Source organism: Bufo bufo, chromosome 5, assembly GCF_905171765.1.
Source record: "Bufo bufo chromosome 5, aBufBuf1.1, whole genome shotgun sequence".
In the NCBI taxonomy this organism is placed as follows: Eukaryota; Metazoa; Chordata; class Amphibia; order Anura; family Bufonidae; genus Bufo; species Bufo bufo.
In genome coordinates this window covers 525,404,257-525,421,912 of record NC_053393.1, presented here as the reverse complement: position 1 = coordinate 525,421,912, position 17,656 = coordinate 525,404,257, and the positions used below count along the sequence as shown (strand labels likewise).

At 42.0% G+C, this 17,656-nt stretch overlaps 1 protein-coding gene across 3 annotated transcripts in view; it reads right to left on the bottom strand.

Moving 5' to 3' along the window:
* The window catches only part of CDK14 (cyclin dependent kinase 14), a 547,646-nt gene that overhangs the window by 128,833 nt on the left and 401,157 nt on the right, over window positions 1–17,656 (bottom strand). For all 3 annotated transcript variants that reach the window (XM_040431136.1, XM_040431138.1, XM_040431137.1), the window contains one exon: window positions 2,619–2,758. In XM_040431136.1, the coding sequence (XP_040287070.1) occupies window positions 2,619–2,758 (140 nt within the window). The remainder of the gene's footprint in view (window positions 1–2,618; window positions 2,759–17,656) is intronic.

Sequence of the window (17,656 nt, the reverse complement as noted above, 5' to 3'; positions counted from 1 at the left end):
TCATTCTGCGTTTTATTTGACTGGTTTAAGCAAGTCAGACCCACCAAGACGCATTCTTCTCATATCACATCCAGGGAGTTGCTACAAACCCCTGTTTTTTCTGTTTTGTTATATCCTGTTGCTAGGCAGCTGTTTATTATAGAGATATGTTCCGAGAAGGGAGAAGATGTTGAAAATTCTAAAGAGCTAAAAAGGAACATTTGAAATATCTTTACATTTTCTGGATGTCACACTGTGTTAAATCAAGAGGGATATGATTCTTCATTGAAAATTCAAAGAATGTGAAATGCTTGATACTTCTTTCTATATTTGTGTTTTTCGTTGCTTCGGGGATGATGTACAAGACTTTCCATTTACTTCTGAATAATCACAGTTCTCGCTTTTTCTAAATTGTTTTTTTCGATGACATATTCATCATGCTAGAAATGGAAAAAGTTTTTTTTCCACGCATTATGAAGAACTTGGGTGTTCAAACAAGTCAAATCACTTGTCTCCTAGACAAAATGGTGGTAGTCACTGCACAGAATGAATTCCTTATCTGTGAAAATGTAGGCCAGTAAATCAGAAACCCTCTACACTAGGGGTGGTTATTGGACCTTTTCTGGTCCATGGGCCACATTGTCAGATTGTGCCACAATATTGCATAAAGGGGAATTCCTGTTTGAGACATTTATGGCATGTCCACATTATTAGAGGGTTCAACTTTTGGAACTACCTCTTTGCCCTAATTGTCCCTCCAGAGAGGAGCAGACCAGATGGCTACTTGAGTCTATCTCCATTGTAATCATACAGTTCTTCTGCTTTAACTATACAAGTGCTAGCCACACTGTTTCCCCCATAGCAGTGTCCTTCAGAATAATCAGGGCACAGAAAAGTATGGTGATTGTACAGAACAGCTTTGTGAGCAGGAACCCCAACTCTAGACCAACCAACCTAAGACAGCAGAATACTGAAAGGATCAAGATATATAGAGGAGCATCTTGATGAAGTTATTTGTTCCAGCAACCACAGGAAACAATGTACCCAATTTTAGTTGGATGTATTGTGAATATTGTATTGGAAACAAATGGGGGCTCAGAGTCCATGGACCCACTAAGGTCTTTTTCTGGTATGTGTTAATATCCTGGTGCTGTCCCTTATGTGGTATAAGAGCCAAGAATCTCTGGGTTTCCAACTTACAATCTGACAAGGCTCAAAGTTGTAACATAACCTGTGGCAAACATTCAGTTCACTGCCTTAACCCTATACCCAAATTACCCTCTCCAAAGCAGAGTGGCTAGTTAGCTCCCTCATTGGCACAGGACACCCACGGTATATACCCTACAAGAATCCAGCTATACATCTAATCAATCCAGTAGGGAGCACATGTAGGCCAACGCTTCCATATTTCTAAAATTCCTGAGACAAGCACTAAGGGAACAAACCCTAAAGGCTGTGGACAGCATTGGGTCTTTTTTTTTTACCGACATGCATGCATTTTTGGCTCAAAAGTATGTTTTCAATAGGGTTTCTTTAAAAATGTTGCACCGTTTGACTTCTTCAGCTTCTATGTATGATAGTACATAGCAACCTGCAGAATGCCATTCACTGTGAAGTTCATCAGTGGCTGCGTGACTGCTCAGTCTTCAGCAACTTTCTCTACCCTCCTAAACAATCTTCTAAGCTAATTTATGGACAAATTAAAGTTGAGCTTCAATTTGGTCATAAATCACCTTAGAAGGTGGTTGAGTAGAGAGGACAGAGAGGGACCGGAGACTAAGCCGCCAGACGAGATCTCTAATAGATTTTAAGGCATTCTGCACCTTCTATGTACTGTGATACATGGAGGCTGCAGAAGCCAAATGGTGCAGTTTTTATTTATGAAACCCTATTGCAAAAATGTTTTTGAGCCAAAAATACACGCATTTAAATAAAACAAATGCACCCTAAGGTGTCCATAGCTCTTGCTGGATCATTACACCATTCAACTGTTATTTGATAGGGAAACAATAAGACAGGACCTAGGACCATACAGCAATGTTAGTCAGAAAACCCTAACATCATAGAATTGTAGATACCTTTTCCTGAAGAGATTGGCCTCCTACTGATGAATAGAATTTACCGTCACCCTATGCTATGAAGGAGTTAGTAGGTCCCCCATAGTTTGCAATGCAATGCAATACAATACACAGTGCTCATCCAACCTGATACTATGGCGCACAATAATGTAACCCATGGCCAATTCCAACAAGCCACATATTGTTTGTTTTTTTTTTTTACATATGCAAGACTAGGTTTATCACATTTTCTGGCTCATTCTGTTTCCTGCAATGCTCGGGTAGCCCAATGTCAACATCCATTTTGATGCCTCTGGAGCCAATAAGTGGCCATAGCGTCACGTGATCAATTGAAATGAAACAAGAGGGCAGGTCATTGGCTGCAGCCGCATCAAACTGGATGTTGACAGTGGGGGGCCCGAAAGCTTCAGCGGCAGCAAGGAAGTGAAGGAGTCGGGACCCAGCTGCAAGGAGCAGATAAGTATGCTTCCATCCACGGGTCTGGCCACAAGGTCAAGTCTGCCAAAAGACCCCCCAGAAGATGAACACTCCCTTTAGGAAAGCAAAAAAAACAGTACTCACTATCGCTCAACTCAAAGAGCCGTGGGGGAAGATCGCTGAAGTAGTCATGGTTCAAAGCAGCCTGGGCAGATAATCGGTTTTTGGGGAAACACTGGAGCAATTTGGAGGCGAGATCTTCAGCATGATTCACATAACTCAACCTAGAAGAGAACATTAAAAAAAATTATCTAAAAACAATGACATTTAAAAAAAGGAACAAATATAAAAACATTAACGATTTAGGAGACTTAAAAAAACAAAAAAAAAAGTCCTTTCATTGAGTATTGATTTCATTGCACTCAATTAGTCAAATGAGTGTGACCTTAACTACTGCAGACAGACAGATATATTCTATTAAATAACTGTAAATCAGAGCCTCCTCTACTCTTAAGTAGCCACGTCTCCAAATTAAGAAAAAATAATCACATTTTTTGTTTCTTTTTGCTAATGTCGGGTCAGCATTTGGTCAAGCAGAACTGAAAGTACAGACTAATGAGAGACTATAGACTACATAGCCCTGGCCCGGTATGGCCCTGCGCAGTGAACTTCTGAACTCTTCGAGCCCTGCTCCTCAGCAAGGCTTCATCTAATCATTAGTAAAGGAGCTCCTTAAGTAAACAGAGATTAGTCTTGTCTCTGCCCATGCGATTAGTCAATGGGGATTAACCAGGTAAATACATCCCAGTGTATACATCTCGAATTCTACCATGTACCCCGGGATCCGATGTCAGCGTACAGGCGGCGTCTTGTGTACCTTGTCCATACTCCAACCCCAGAAATAAGTATCTGTATGGCAATTCTTCCAATAGTCACTAGTGTTTTTAAGGCCGGTATAAATTTCATTTAGAAAAAGGTATCGAATTCTATGATCTTATTATTTATGTGCTAAAAGGAATCATTAAAAGCCACGAGCCACGTAACCCATCCAGGAATACTGGGCAACATAATGTGCCTCTAACAGATCGTAATCCAGGGCTAATGGATCAAATTCATGAAAGCTAGCTCCCATCGCTCACGCAGGCACTTAATGGAGCAATCTTTAGATTTTTTAGATTTTTTTTCAGCGTTATGTAAAATGTGAGAGTGAAACTGGATCGCGCATCCTCAATACTATGCTTTTATCTAATAATTGCTTCCCAGCGCAATTTATCGTATACCTACCCCTATGTTGCGTACTGTACATGAGGCATTAGTATACAATTTGATCAAAAAGTATAGGCCCACTCACCACGAGAAGGTTGCCTCCTTGAGTGGGAACCTACTCTAAATTTGGCGCTGCTCGGCGACCAGCAGGCAGCGGGACCCAGCAGCCAAAAAGCGCCCCCGCTGTCTGGCAAAGCCACCCTGGCACTGGGCCCCACCAACCCACCAGCACAGCACCAAAGCAACAACGGCCGCAGCACCGCACCATGCGAACAGTTGTCAAAGCTCACCTTATCATACCGTCTGCATAAGGCCTCATGCACACGACCGTTCCGTTTTTTGCGGTCCGCAAACCTCGGATCCGCAAAAAACGGAAGCCGCCCGTGTGCCTTCCGCAATTTGCGGAACGGAACAGGCGGCCCATTGTAGAAATGCCTATTCTCACATTTTACTATTTTTTTTTGCGTTATGTTTCCATCGACAGGAGAAATTTATAGGATAATTGGTGTTAATAAAAGTACATGACAACAACAACTAAATGAGCTACAGACCCAAAGACAACGTCAATATGTTAAGAACATCCGCTTCTGAAGAGCGTGACACTGATTTGGGTGAAAAAATATGAAAAGCCTGGAGATTATTAGCAAGTGAAAATGTCTTTTTTTTTTTATTTTTTTTTTTTATCACCAGGCACTTTGTCAGTAAGGTGCCCCATGTGGTGCCTTAGTAGAGCTAGCATCCAAAATATCTCAGGTCCGTAAAATTTAAGGGGTTTTCCCATTAAAACTATTGCACATTTTTCAAGCCAGCCCCTGGATCTGAATACTTTTGTAATTGCATGTAATTAAAAATGAATTATAGCTAATGTAATGTATCTGTCTAGCGCCGCCTGCTGTTTGCTCTTTTCCTTATTTCTCTGTCCACATCGGTAACGTTGATGAGGTGGTCGCACATGCTCAGTTCCATCCTTTAATTGCCATCAGCCGGGTCTACTGTTGGAAGCTATGACAGTTACAGGGAGGGAGCTGAAGCAGAAAAGACACGTCCCCTGAGCTGTGATAGGCAGAGAGCTGCGGCAGAATGGACACACACCCTAAGAAAAGGAAACAACCCCTGAGAAAGGACATGCCCCTGAGCTGCCAGACTGAAATAAATCTAGCAGAACAATAGGAGCAATTAATGGGGCGATCTCTGGACCCATGTGAGGTACAGGTCTGGTTCTAGCTTTGTTATAAAGATATTGTTGTGTACTATATGATGTCTGATTTTCATTTTTTACATTAATCATGGGATAACCCCCATTTAAATGGTCAGAGTGCTCTGAGTGCTAACCTACATCACATTTATGGACACTTTCAGGCCTATACAGCACATGGTAAATCCTGGTGTGTGCGATATTAGTAGGTCTTTTATATGGAGTCACAACCTGTCCCCTCCATACATCTCTGAGCTACTTTCACGATACATCCCCACACGCACTCTCCGATCCTCACAAGACGTCCTTCTCTACTCTCCTCATCACTTCTTCCCACAACCGCCTCCAAGATTTCTCCCGTGCATCCCCCATACTCTGGAACTGTCTACCACAACATATCAGACTCTCACCTATTGCAACATGACCAAGAATTTTTCTCACAGATTCATATGAAACCTATGAAAAAAAAAAAAAGAAATAGCAATGATAAAAATCAGGCCATTGTCAGGAGCTACCTGACACCATGAAGCTAATAACCACCTGCAATAGGAGATCCTGATACCATTTTCAAGCTCCCTGATTTGTTAACATTAATTACAGCACCTTGTTCAGGTTCTTACCACCCATTAAAGTTTTGATGAGAGCAATCTGTATCCTCTATAGAGCCCCCACAGCAGCCGCATGGGCTGCTTCTATAACACAGGTGTCTTTGTGTCCATAATTCCCAAGGCCTGTGCAAGGTCTTCAAGACATGATGCTGGAATTATTTTGGCTTTGCTCTTGACCAACCATAAAATGTCCTTATTATCATGCACATGTCTTTGGTTTAATTAAAAATAAATGCAAAAATTAAATTCCGTATCTTCAGGTTCATGAATAAGTAATGCTGGATGGTTTACTGAACCAGTGTTATAAGTGATAGGTTCAGATTAGTGTTGAGCGAACTGAAGTTCACGAAGAGGACTTCCAACAGAATTTTAGGAAAAATTTGATTTACCTCGAAGATTTTCCCTGAAATGGCGTAAAAATAAAAAAAATCTTACTCATCCATTTAAGCGCGAAGAGGCCCGCCGCGGTCATCTTGCTTGAAGATCCCGCACAAAATCTTGTGCGCAGTGACGTATGATGTTACCACGCTGGGTAACGTGATGATGTCATCACGTGCCACACAACATTTCGTGCTGGATCTTCAATAAGATGGCCGCGGCGGCCTCTTCATGCTCAAATGCATGAGATAAGTATGACTTTTTTTTTCTTTTTGTTAATCAACCCCTGAAAGGCCTTAATTTTCATCTCAGATGCCGAAATCAGTGATGAACGCAGCATCTAAGGGGTTCAATGACGGGGGCGGCGCAATCGCTGTCATTGCACTCGCTATTTACAAAGAAATACGCTTTATGGCGAAATAATTTGTCACAAAGCTAATTTTTTTGTCAAATCCAGCGAAGCAGACAATTTGAGTTTTTGAGAACCTCACTCATCTCTAGTTTAGATATAACAGCCAAGTACCAAACTGATCCTAGAAATTAATTTAAAAAAATTGGAAAATAAGGAATGACAATATAGCCATTAAATATAAAAAAGCATATAACAATAATACTAATGAGAAACAGGTTAATATTTGGATATACCCTCATTGACAAAAAAATAACCCATGCAGATAGAAATATCACATTGCTTTAAAACTCGGCATGCATTTATGTCTCAGGCAGATGTGTAAATGATTACATAGGTGGTCTGATCAGACACTGGGTCTTGCCACAAGAAGGTGTAAAAGTGCTTCCCCTGCTGCCCTATAAAAAGGCTCTCAGAGACTACTTTTGGGTTGTGTACCTCTTGGTGAGAGATCGATGACTGCTAGACATGCTCCTACGATGTACTCCAAGACAGTTTGCCCAGTTGACAGACATTGAGAGGGGGAGCATCAATGGACTGAGAGAAGCAGAATGGTTGTTTCAACAAAGTGCCCACCATCTAGGCCGTTCTGACCTAGCTGATAGGAAGTGTTGGGAGCAGAAGACTTGCACACATGGTGAACAGGCTCCGGATGGTCCAGACAGGTCACCAGTAGAAAGGATTATTTGATCCTCCAACAAGGAGGAGCAGCTACCACAGGTTCGTTGTCCACTATCCAGACATAGGTGACTTCTTCATTACACACCCCTGTCTCTGCTCGGACCATTTCCAGGTGCCTAGCGGAAATAAATTTGGTGTCACAGTGCCCATTACGTGGCCTGCCATTGACAGTCAGCCACCATTGCTTCATTTGCAGTGGTGCCATAAATCAGAAACCTGGACTGCTACAGACTGGAACTGTATCGTCTTTAAGGATGAATCCAGGTTCTATTTGGGATCCTATAAAAGTCATGTTCGAGTACAGAGGAGTGTGATGATCTGGGAGCCATCGCATACGACAGTCGGTCACCCCTAGTAGTGCGATATGTGCAGGACGTCCTGACACCACATGTTCCTCTCATGGCAGGGCTGACAACTGGGATTTTCCAGCAGGATAATGCTCGTCTGCACACAGCGAGGGTTTCCCAGTAATGTCTCCTCCGGATTACAACACTTTCTTGGCTGCCTGATTACTAGTGATGAGCGGCATAGGCAATATTCGAATTTGCGATATTTCGCAGATTTTTGGCTGAATATTCACCGTAAATTCGCAAATTCGAGAATTCGCAATCTCCAGTCATTATTTACTTGATTGTGAAAATGTAATATATTCGCGATAAAAATTCGCTATTAGAATATTTGCGATCAACACTAAGGGGTAGGCAACTTTGCTATTGGTTGCTAGGGATGTTGCTAAGTGCCGATATTCACGATAAATTCGCGATTAGAATATTCGCAATCAACTCTATTAGCGAATACGAATATATAGCACTATATTCTAAATATTCGCAAATTCTTGAAGTGGCGATATTCGCGATTAAAATTCGCGATTCGAATATTCGTGCTCAACACTACTGATTACCAGATTTATCGCCAATCCATCATTTATGGGACCAGCTGCGATGCCAGCTTCACCAGCTTACGAGTGTGCAGGATCTGCAGGCCCAGTCTTAAAATCTGTGGGCAAATGTGCTGCAGGATACCAGGAACCTGTATGCCTCCATGCCCAGCCGTATCCCATCTTGTATCCAGGCTAGGGGCCGTATCCCATCCTGTATCCAGGCTAGAGGCCGTATCCCATCTTGTATCCAGGCTAGGGGCCGTATCCCATCCTGTATCCAGGCTAGAGGCCGTATCCCATCTTGTATCCAGGCTAGAGGCCGTATCTCATCTTGCATCTAGGCTAGAGACCGTATCTCATCTTGTATCCAGGCTACAAGCCGTATCTCATCTTGTATCCAGGCTAGAAGCCGTATCTCATCTTGTATCCAGGCTAGAGGCCGTATCTCATCTTGTATCCAGGCTAGAGGCCGTATCTCATCTTGTATCCAGGCTAGAAGCCGTATCTCATCTTGTATCCAGGCTAGAGACCGTATCTCATCTTGTATCCAGGCTACAAGCCGTATCTCATCTTGTATCCAGGCTAGAGGCCGTATCTCATCTTGTATCCAGGCTAGAGGCCGTATCTCATCTTGTATCCAGGCTAGAGGTGGCCCAACAGGGTCCTAGAGCCTCCTTGCTCTAATATTGTAATCACTTCCATATACCATCATTACACTCACACATAGAAAGCTTCATTCCAACATCTCCTTCGTGGTGCATTATTTGTTTTTGACAATAAGTGTATTATCATGCTATCAGCAGAAATTATACTTAAAAATGTTTTAATTTGCACAATAAAATTCTAGCCGGTCAGAGAAGTTTAATTGATGTATAGGTACAAGGGCTTCTTTATGGCCCTGACTATTTTTTTTTTTTAGTTACGGTAAAACTTACCCATGTTTGCCAAGGCCAATATTTGCCAGTTCTGGGGAAAGCTAGTGTGACATTACAAGAGACACATGCTGTCTAGATTCGTTCTCTATCTATTTGCTTAATCAGCAACCATTTTTCGTAATTAGAGGTTTAATGTCCCCTTTAATTTACTTAATCAATTATCTTTTTGTGCTTTTTGCACAGTCGGCCTTTCAACTAATTACACCACATAAATTAACCAAGTAAATACATAAACAAATGTAAAAGAAAATGGATATAAATATGGTTTTTATACATTTTTAATAATTTAAATATTTAAAAAATTATTTTATGAATTCTACAGATTCCGTATCCCATAGAACAATATTAGGCTCTGTTCACATCTTCTGTCACATGTATTGTTGGAAGTAATGCCTGAAGTATACATCCAATGGAAGGCTCTAATGTATGCATAGTCCTGTTGATGTTACATAACGAAAACCAGATGGATCCGTTATGCTTGCCCATAGACTTCTATGATGACGGATCAAAACGAAATGCCTCTTGAAGGCTTCCGTTTTCCATTCCGTCTTTGAATTCTGTTATATTACGTTATAAATGGAACCTATAATGGAATACCCCAACGTAAGTGCAAACCCGGCCTAATTAAGCTTTCCTAGTGTATACAGCCAATGTAGTGAACACACTAGAATTATAATTTGAACAATTTATCTATATTCTGCACCCTAAAATTTTAAGGTGGTTGTCCCATGAAAACATTTTTTACCTATACATAGTAAAGATGGGAAATGTATAATCATTAGGGGCAGTGGTCACACATGTGCTCTACCACCCTATGGGACTGAAAGAGCCACTAGGCACCGTTCCATTCACACTCCTCTAGAATGGGGGCTCAGGACCCCCTGTTCTAGTGACAACACCTATATAGATTACTCTATCTTTCACAAAAGGTTATGGTCACAGCTCACCTCCTCCCCCTCCCTTCACAATAACCTCTGTACAGGTCTCACAACACTCCAGTTGAAGTCAATAAATCATTTTCCATTGGTTCTATGGTCCATATGGCTGCTGTAAAGCCTACGTATGCAAACAAATAACAGGGCCTGCAATGTAAACCACAAGTGCCGCATCTATAAACAGTAAAGCCACAAAAACGCAATAGACCAGAAAATAAATAAAAACATTACTTTATTGAATAAATTCATAAAATGTACTTAAAGGAGTTTTCTGAGATATTTTATTTTATCCTGAGGATGTCATCAGTATCTTATCAGTGGGGTCCTATACTTAGGACACCTGCCAATCAGCTGAGAAGGCAGCACCACGGCCTTCTTGCACCTTTGCCTAGGTTATGTGACATTTCGTTCATCGGTCACATGGCCTAGGCCAGGGGTAGGCAACCTCCGGCTCCCAGCTGTTGTGAAACTACAATTCCCAGCATCCTCCATTCATTTCTATGAGAGTTCTTAGAAGAGCAGAGCAAGTATGCATATTGGGAGTTGTAGTTTCACAACAGCTGGGAGACGGAGGTTGCCTACCCCTGGCCTAGGCGCACCCCAGCCCCATTGAAATGAATGGGGCCGAGTGTAATACCAAGTACAACCACTATACAATGTACGGCGCTGTGCTTGGTGAGCATGAAGAGGGCTGTGGAGCTAATGCGAGCATCGGTGCTTTCTCAAAAAGCTGATGGGTAATGGTCCTGGGTGTCGGACCCCCATCAATCATATACTGATGATCTATTTGGAGGATAGCTCATCAGTTAAAAAATGTTGGAAAACAACTTTTAAAAAAACATGAAAGAGGGACATACCTACATAAATGCAATGATAAAAAGGTAACTATTGCAGATATGGAATTATACCAGCAATTCCCATTATGAATAATGAAATAAAGTGCATGAATTAATATTGGGACTAGCCAAACTGAATACCACCATGCTATTAGAGTAGCAATTACAAAATATACCAACCAAAGTGGAGCACTAGCCACTACAAGGTTCATTTCGCACCCAAGCTCCTTCCCCTCCCTGCACAATGACTTCTGTACAGGTCACAGAGCATGCTCGCAAAACACTCCGATAAAAGTCAGTGAGTCATCTTCTGTCTATTGGGTCTATCGTCCATGTGGTTGCTGTAAAACTTAACAGTAGCTCAGGCAAGATGGCCGCTCTATAATCATGTACAGAAAATAGCATTTAAAAAAAATTAAAAAAATCTAAAAATAAAAAGAATGATTTAAGATTAATTTGTAAAATAAAATCTAGGTGATACATCCCTTTAAATTCAGTACGAGTGCTGCGTGAGCTTGGCCTACACTTCATCAAAAATTCTTAATAATCACATAATTCAGAGTTTGTACCAAGGTGAAAAAAAAAAAAATCTGTAGGAACTTGGATAGAAATTCCAGATCCAGAAAATCAAATAAGTATTCAGTCCATCACGCTGAGCTGATTTAAAAGATGTCAAAGACAGGCAAGGCAAGACGGTAATACACCCTATATACTATACATTTTAATAATGCATAATCCGAGCACAAGCTCTTTAAGGTTTACGTCCTCGATAAACCTATCTGAAAGCTGAAAATATGCGATAGAGTGCAATATACTTTTTCTAACAAACCTATCAGATTTCTTCATGTAATGCTTTTCAAAGGCTTAAACTAAACTCAGTGTAGAGAAAATTACCTTTTACAGTATGACTCCTAAGTGAAAAAAAAAATCAGTTTTTTATTTTTTTTATTTTTCTGAGGCAAGCTGCATGGTGAATTTATATCATCTCCGCTGTATCTTGGCAAATGATGAAAGAGAAGTAGAGGCACAAGTGCAGTTAACATTCCACGGCATTCTTCCTGCTCATATTTATTTCCTTACTTGCTGGAGCAAAACCAACATAAAAAGGAACAAGTAAAATAAAGACCAGTAGGAGAAAAAAAATATAAAAAAACAGCCACACAGGTTATGCGTTATATTTTTTTTGGGGGGACAATGTTTGATGGTGCTTCTATAGTTAAAATGGCAACTAATAATAAAATGAAAACTGAGAAAAAAAAAATTACCTCGGACTGATGGACCGAAAAAATGTAGGAGGATTCAGGAATGTTCTGCTTTTGGCAGACATCTGTTTAATCAGTAGATTTGTAGATCATTTGTTAGCCGTACAGAAATAATACGCTATCCAGAGGTCTACACCGGAGGAATAAATTGAGGTTTAGTACTCCCAAGTAAGATTCTTGAGCTATGAGCCACACAAAAAATGTGATGTAGAAAAACCACAAAGCAATTGGGCAGCATGGAAACCTGAATTCTTACTAAACCTCCAATCTAAAATACACCTCAATATCCCAAGATTTCAATGATGTGGTAGCTGAAGAATTTGTCTGAAATCTCCAGTTATGATGGGTTAATTTAATCGACCGATTTGATTAGGAAATCTGTGAGGAACCAAGATCATAAACCCCATCAAGGGAATTTCTCAACATCATCTCCACTAGTGACTTGGTGGGAAATCAATTATGACCACAGTTAAAATTGGTGCTCACGTTGGGCATCACTTTGCTACTACTTTGTGGTATTAGCTGGCCCACAGTTATGAATTTCATGCATTTACGGGAATTTTTTGATCAGTGGTAGAACAAGTTGTCGAGGGCATTTCTCAACATCATCTCCAGTAGGGACTCATGGGAAATCAATTATGACCACAGTTAAAATTGGTGCTCCCTTTGGGCATTACTTTGCTTTCACTTTGTGGTATAAGCTGGTCCACAGTAATGAATTTCCTAGCCATGAAATACATTTATGGAAATTTTTTGATCAGTGGTAGAACTCAATGCTGCAAGCAATGGCTTTTGTCTGGGCAAGCCTTGAATACTATGGCATAAATATACAGTACGTTGGATGTGAGTTGTCAGGATCAGCCATAACATTCTGACCTGTGAGCGTTCATCCACTGGGACACCACCAATAACAAAAATGAATGGGACACATCCCACCACTGTGGAGTGAACTTCAACACAGCTCCAATCAAGTGAATGGCATTGTGTTGTAGTTCTCTGCAGAGTGATTTGTCAGTGCTTCCCTTCATTTTTGAGCACTTTATTTTGAGGACCAATGGGATTCCTTGCAGTTGGATTTTAGCCATATGCATTCGCTTCCGATAGTCGGAAAATCTATTTAATAATGTGTAAAGCTGGCCCAAAACTTGGTTTTGAACTTTCAACTAGTAGGTTGCTGGCAACTGTGGAGAAGTAAGTCAAAAAGAATGAATTGACCCATGGTGCTATAACAAAACCTAACTGTTCTGACCTGGAAAGCTTCTAACTCCTCCCAAATTACTGGCATCTTCTATCTCACTGTGTTTCATCAAAAATGGGAGGGGTGAACGGTCTTGATCATCTCCAAGGGAATGATTACCTTTCTCCTTCGTACTGTTCCCTACTTCTGATTAAAAAAAGGCAAGAAAGTGGATCTTATCAACAGCTTTAGCTTTCAGCCCTCAAAGAAAGGCAAGGTAGAGAAGTTGGAGACAATAGGAGTGGTGGTGGTGGCAGTGAAGGTGGTTGTAATCTCACAAGGCTAATCCCTCTCTCCAGCGCTCCCTCGGCCGTGCGTGCAGCAGAGAATGGAGAAGACTTTTGAAGGCCTCCTGCCTGGTAGTGGCTGGGGTGCCCTTGATATCAGGTGAATAGACAGAAGGGTGTAAGGCAGGGGAGCAAGACTGGTTGAGGCAATGACCAGGTGAAGGCCAGTCCACCTCAGAAGTGTAGTGGGCACCAGAAGCAAATAACCCTTTTCACATGCAGTAAAGTCTATTGCCAAATACATGCATTCACCTTATTGTCTCAGACCAGCACAACATTTTTAATGGTCATCAGCCTTCTATAAATATCACTGGAAGTTCCTTCCTTCACAGCATATTCATCAACAAAATTGCTTTCTGGCAGTTCTCCACTTTCAGGAATGGTGTTTTTCAGAATAAGAATTTCCTTCTTTCACAGCAGCAGCACACATGTGTACACTCTTAGTTTGACTTCTAGGAACTCTCTGCTACTATAGTAAGGTGAAGTGCCAGCCTATATCTTGGCAACTACACTAAGAACTGCCAGTTAACTATTTCTTCCCCATACATAGCCTTTTGGGATACACAGTGCACAGATCAGGTCAGCAAACATTTTAACAGCTTTTAAAGTGTGAACCATAGCATTATAAGATTAATCCTACAGCAGTGAACCAGTGGGTCACTGCACACACGGTCGTATTATAGCTCTATATTGTATAGAACCATATTATGGCCACCAGAAGTACATGGTTCCCTACTGTTCCTCTGTATGCCTCTGATTTCATATGTACAAATAACTAATTTGGCAGAAAAATATACTATTGCATATAACACTGGATTTAGTATGCACAGAGTTCATGGAGGACTAGTAGCTGAATGGCATCGGTGAACTGCTATGTAGGATCTGTGCCCGTGTAAATGGTCCCTTACTGAACAAGTTAAATTTTTATGGCAGATTATTCCATATTCCTATGGTAGCCACCTCTGAGATGTGTGCTATGAGGTATTACTGACCCTTCCCAAAGCGATTTGAAACTTTTTGTGGCCAACATTGAGCTGTATTCTCTTAAGATTTTTTGATGATTTGCCCATGTAAGGAGCAATGATCAACGGCATAGCAACCTGTTTAAGGGTCTTCACCTGAGCAGATAATTGCCCAAATGGCTACATGAAAAATTAGGTCAATAGTTCACATTATTTTATACTTTACATAGGGCAATTTTCTGAAGAAAGTAATATTTTTTATGCTGGTTTAAAAGATCCGATCAGCAGACAGAAGAACATTTGCTTGTTTGGCGGCTGATCAGCAGGCCTTTTACACCACAAGTGATCAGCAACAAATGTTCTTTTTGGTAGCTGATCGGTCTGTGTAAAAGGCCCTTGAAGTCTCCATCTGGTTCAAGAAAAAAAAAAAATCACATTAAAAGGCCTGGTTCACACTTCAGTTATTTGATCAGTTATTTCCATCAGTTATTGTGAGACAAAACCAGGTGGTGGTAAAAACATGGAACAGGTGCAAATCTTTCCTTTATACCTTATCTCTCAGTAGGCTTCACTACTGGTTTTGCCTCACAATAACTGATAAAACTGATCAACGGACCTGATATAACTGATGTGTGAACTGGGCCTAACTGGGGAATGAACACTCTTACATGGAGTCCTTCTTTTCAGCTGCAGATCCACCAATTTCTGGGCTTCTCTACTGCCATCCAAGATGGACACACCGCTTCTCTGACTACCTGATGCACATTGTTCATCGGTAGTCCAAGACACTTCTTTCTGGTCCAGCCATGCCAATGGACTGACCAACACTACTCATGTGAGCAGTGGTGGCCAATCCGAGGGCAGCAGGAAGGGTCTTGGACTACCATATACGTCAGGCAGTCTGACAAGCTATCTTCGATGGCAGGAGAGAAGCCCAGGAACTGGCGGATCGGCAGCTGAAAAGACGAATTAGAGGACACTAGGTAAGTGTGCAATGTCCCCACTGCAATTGTTAATGTGATTGTATTTTATGCACTGTATGTCTCATAGACTGCATATGGATGGAGCGTTGGGTTCCTGATTACTGTTGCTAGGCATGGGCTGGCATCACCCTTTCCTCTGCAGACAGTGAGTGTGTAAACAGTTACAGAGCAGAGCTGTGCAAAGTTATGGCATAGATGCCATCCCTCCAGGGAAAAAGTTACTGGATTTTACAAAGAGTATAACAGTTCTACATGGGGGAGTGCACAGCATTCTGTCAGAGAAGGTAAATGCCTGAATCTTGGCTACAGACTTCCCTGCATGTGGTGGGATCTAATAGGCTTCAAGTTCCCCATAATACTAAACACATAGCCTGATCATCTGTTTAGACATTGTGCTATATTGAGGAAGTATCGATATAGTGAGAGTAAGTGAAACAAGTTACAACCCTTAGTCGAGCTGGGAAAAATTTAGCAGATTATTTGTAGAGATGAGCGAATTTTTCAAAAATTCGTCCGGTTCGCCGAATAATAAAAAAAAATTGGTTCGATCCGAATTTATTTGCGGCAAATCGCATAAAAAAAAATTGGCTATTTCCTGGCTGCCTTTATAGTGGTGTAGAACACTGTGCCTTGCAGAAACAGACATAGTGAAATAATACTGTGAGTCAGTATGACATGCAGATGACATGCGTCGGTCTTAGAATCACTGCACACTTCACTTATTTGGGCAGTCACAGTGCCAAAACTGAACAAATAACTCAAGTATGAACTCAGCCCTACAGGTCAATGTTAGCGCCAAGAAGAAGCGCACTCCTTTTACACTGTTGTCAGCTGATTCCACATAGATGTCTACAGAACCTGTTCTATTAAACGTTTATACAAGTAGAGTCCCCCCGACAGAGTGGAGAGGGTGTCAGCAGTAAGTTTGTGTTGACGTCACTGATTATTTTGCCCTTCCTCTGATCCATCAGAACAATAACCCCCCAAAAAAACGGATCCTGTCTGTTGAGCATCCGCCTTCACTCGGTCAGCATTTGGTCAGTAATCAATCAGTATTGCTAATTCCAAAAAAAAAAACAGGAGTGGATCCAAAACAGAGATGACACGTGAATGGAGTATTTGCATGTCTTCTGTGTTTTGTACCCACTCCTGCTTTTAGCTACCAAGTCACAAGCCAATTCTGATGGGACCATACAGGCCTTAAGCTGCTACACATACAGGATCCATTGTGCGTCTCATTTTTCCTTCCTTCTGACAGATCAGAAGAACGGTCAAATAAAAGATTATGTCAGCCAGGCCGAAAGAAAAAATAGTGGCCCAGTCATAAAGTGGGGAGGGTAGGAACAGCATGAGAAGTCCACAGAGTGGCCCAGTGACATAGTGGTGATGTGGAAGCAGCATGAGGAGACCACAGAGTGGACCAATGACAGTGTGGAGGTGGCGGTAGCATCAGGAGGCCACACAGTGGCACAATGACAGAGTCTGGAGGTGGCGGCAGCAACAGCATCAGGAGGAGGCCACAGAGAGGCACAATAACAGTGTGGAGGTGGCGGAAGCATCAGAAGGCCAGTCCCCTGACCAGCCAGATTTACCAGCATCTGTTCCAGGACATGAAGCAGTGGATTGACGTTGTTCATCCCGTAGTCCTGGTGACTGACAAATAACTTGGCCTCCTCAAAGGGCCTGAGCAAATAGCAGGTGACATCGAAGTTACACAGAGGAGTACTCCTGTCTGCTTGGATCATCAAGAAATCGTTTATGGCCTTTCTCTGTTCGTATAGTCGGTCCAACATATGGAGGGTGGAATTCCAATGGGTGGAAACGTTGCACGTCAGCCTATGTTTGGGGATGCCATTCTGCAGCTGCAGCTCAAGGAGGGTGTGCTTTGCGGTGTACGAGTGGCTGAAGTGCATGCAAAGTTTCCTGGGCATTTTTATGATGTCTTGCAGATGGGTGGAAGGCTTCAGGAACCGCTTGACAATCAGATTGAACACGTGTGCCATGCAGGGCGCATGGCTCAGCCCTCCTTGACGTTCTTCCCGTTGTCGGCCACCATGGTTCTGATTTTGAGTTGACGCAGAGGAAGCCAGGATTCAATTTCTTGATGAAGGACATGGAGCAGTTCCTCCCCTGTGTGACTCTGTTCGCCCAGCCAAACGAGGTGCAGAACAGCGTGACAATGCCGTGCCCTGCACATGTGGTATGCTGGAGGGACACTGTGAATTGTCCCTGCAGTGGAAGCTGAGGACACTGTGGAGGATGAGGAGGCAGAGGCAGACATTGTCACAGGACCAACGGCGTGACAACGTGGAGGAGGAAGCGGCGTCA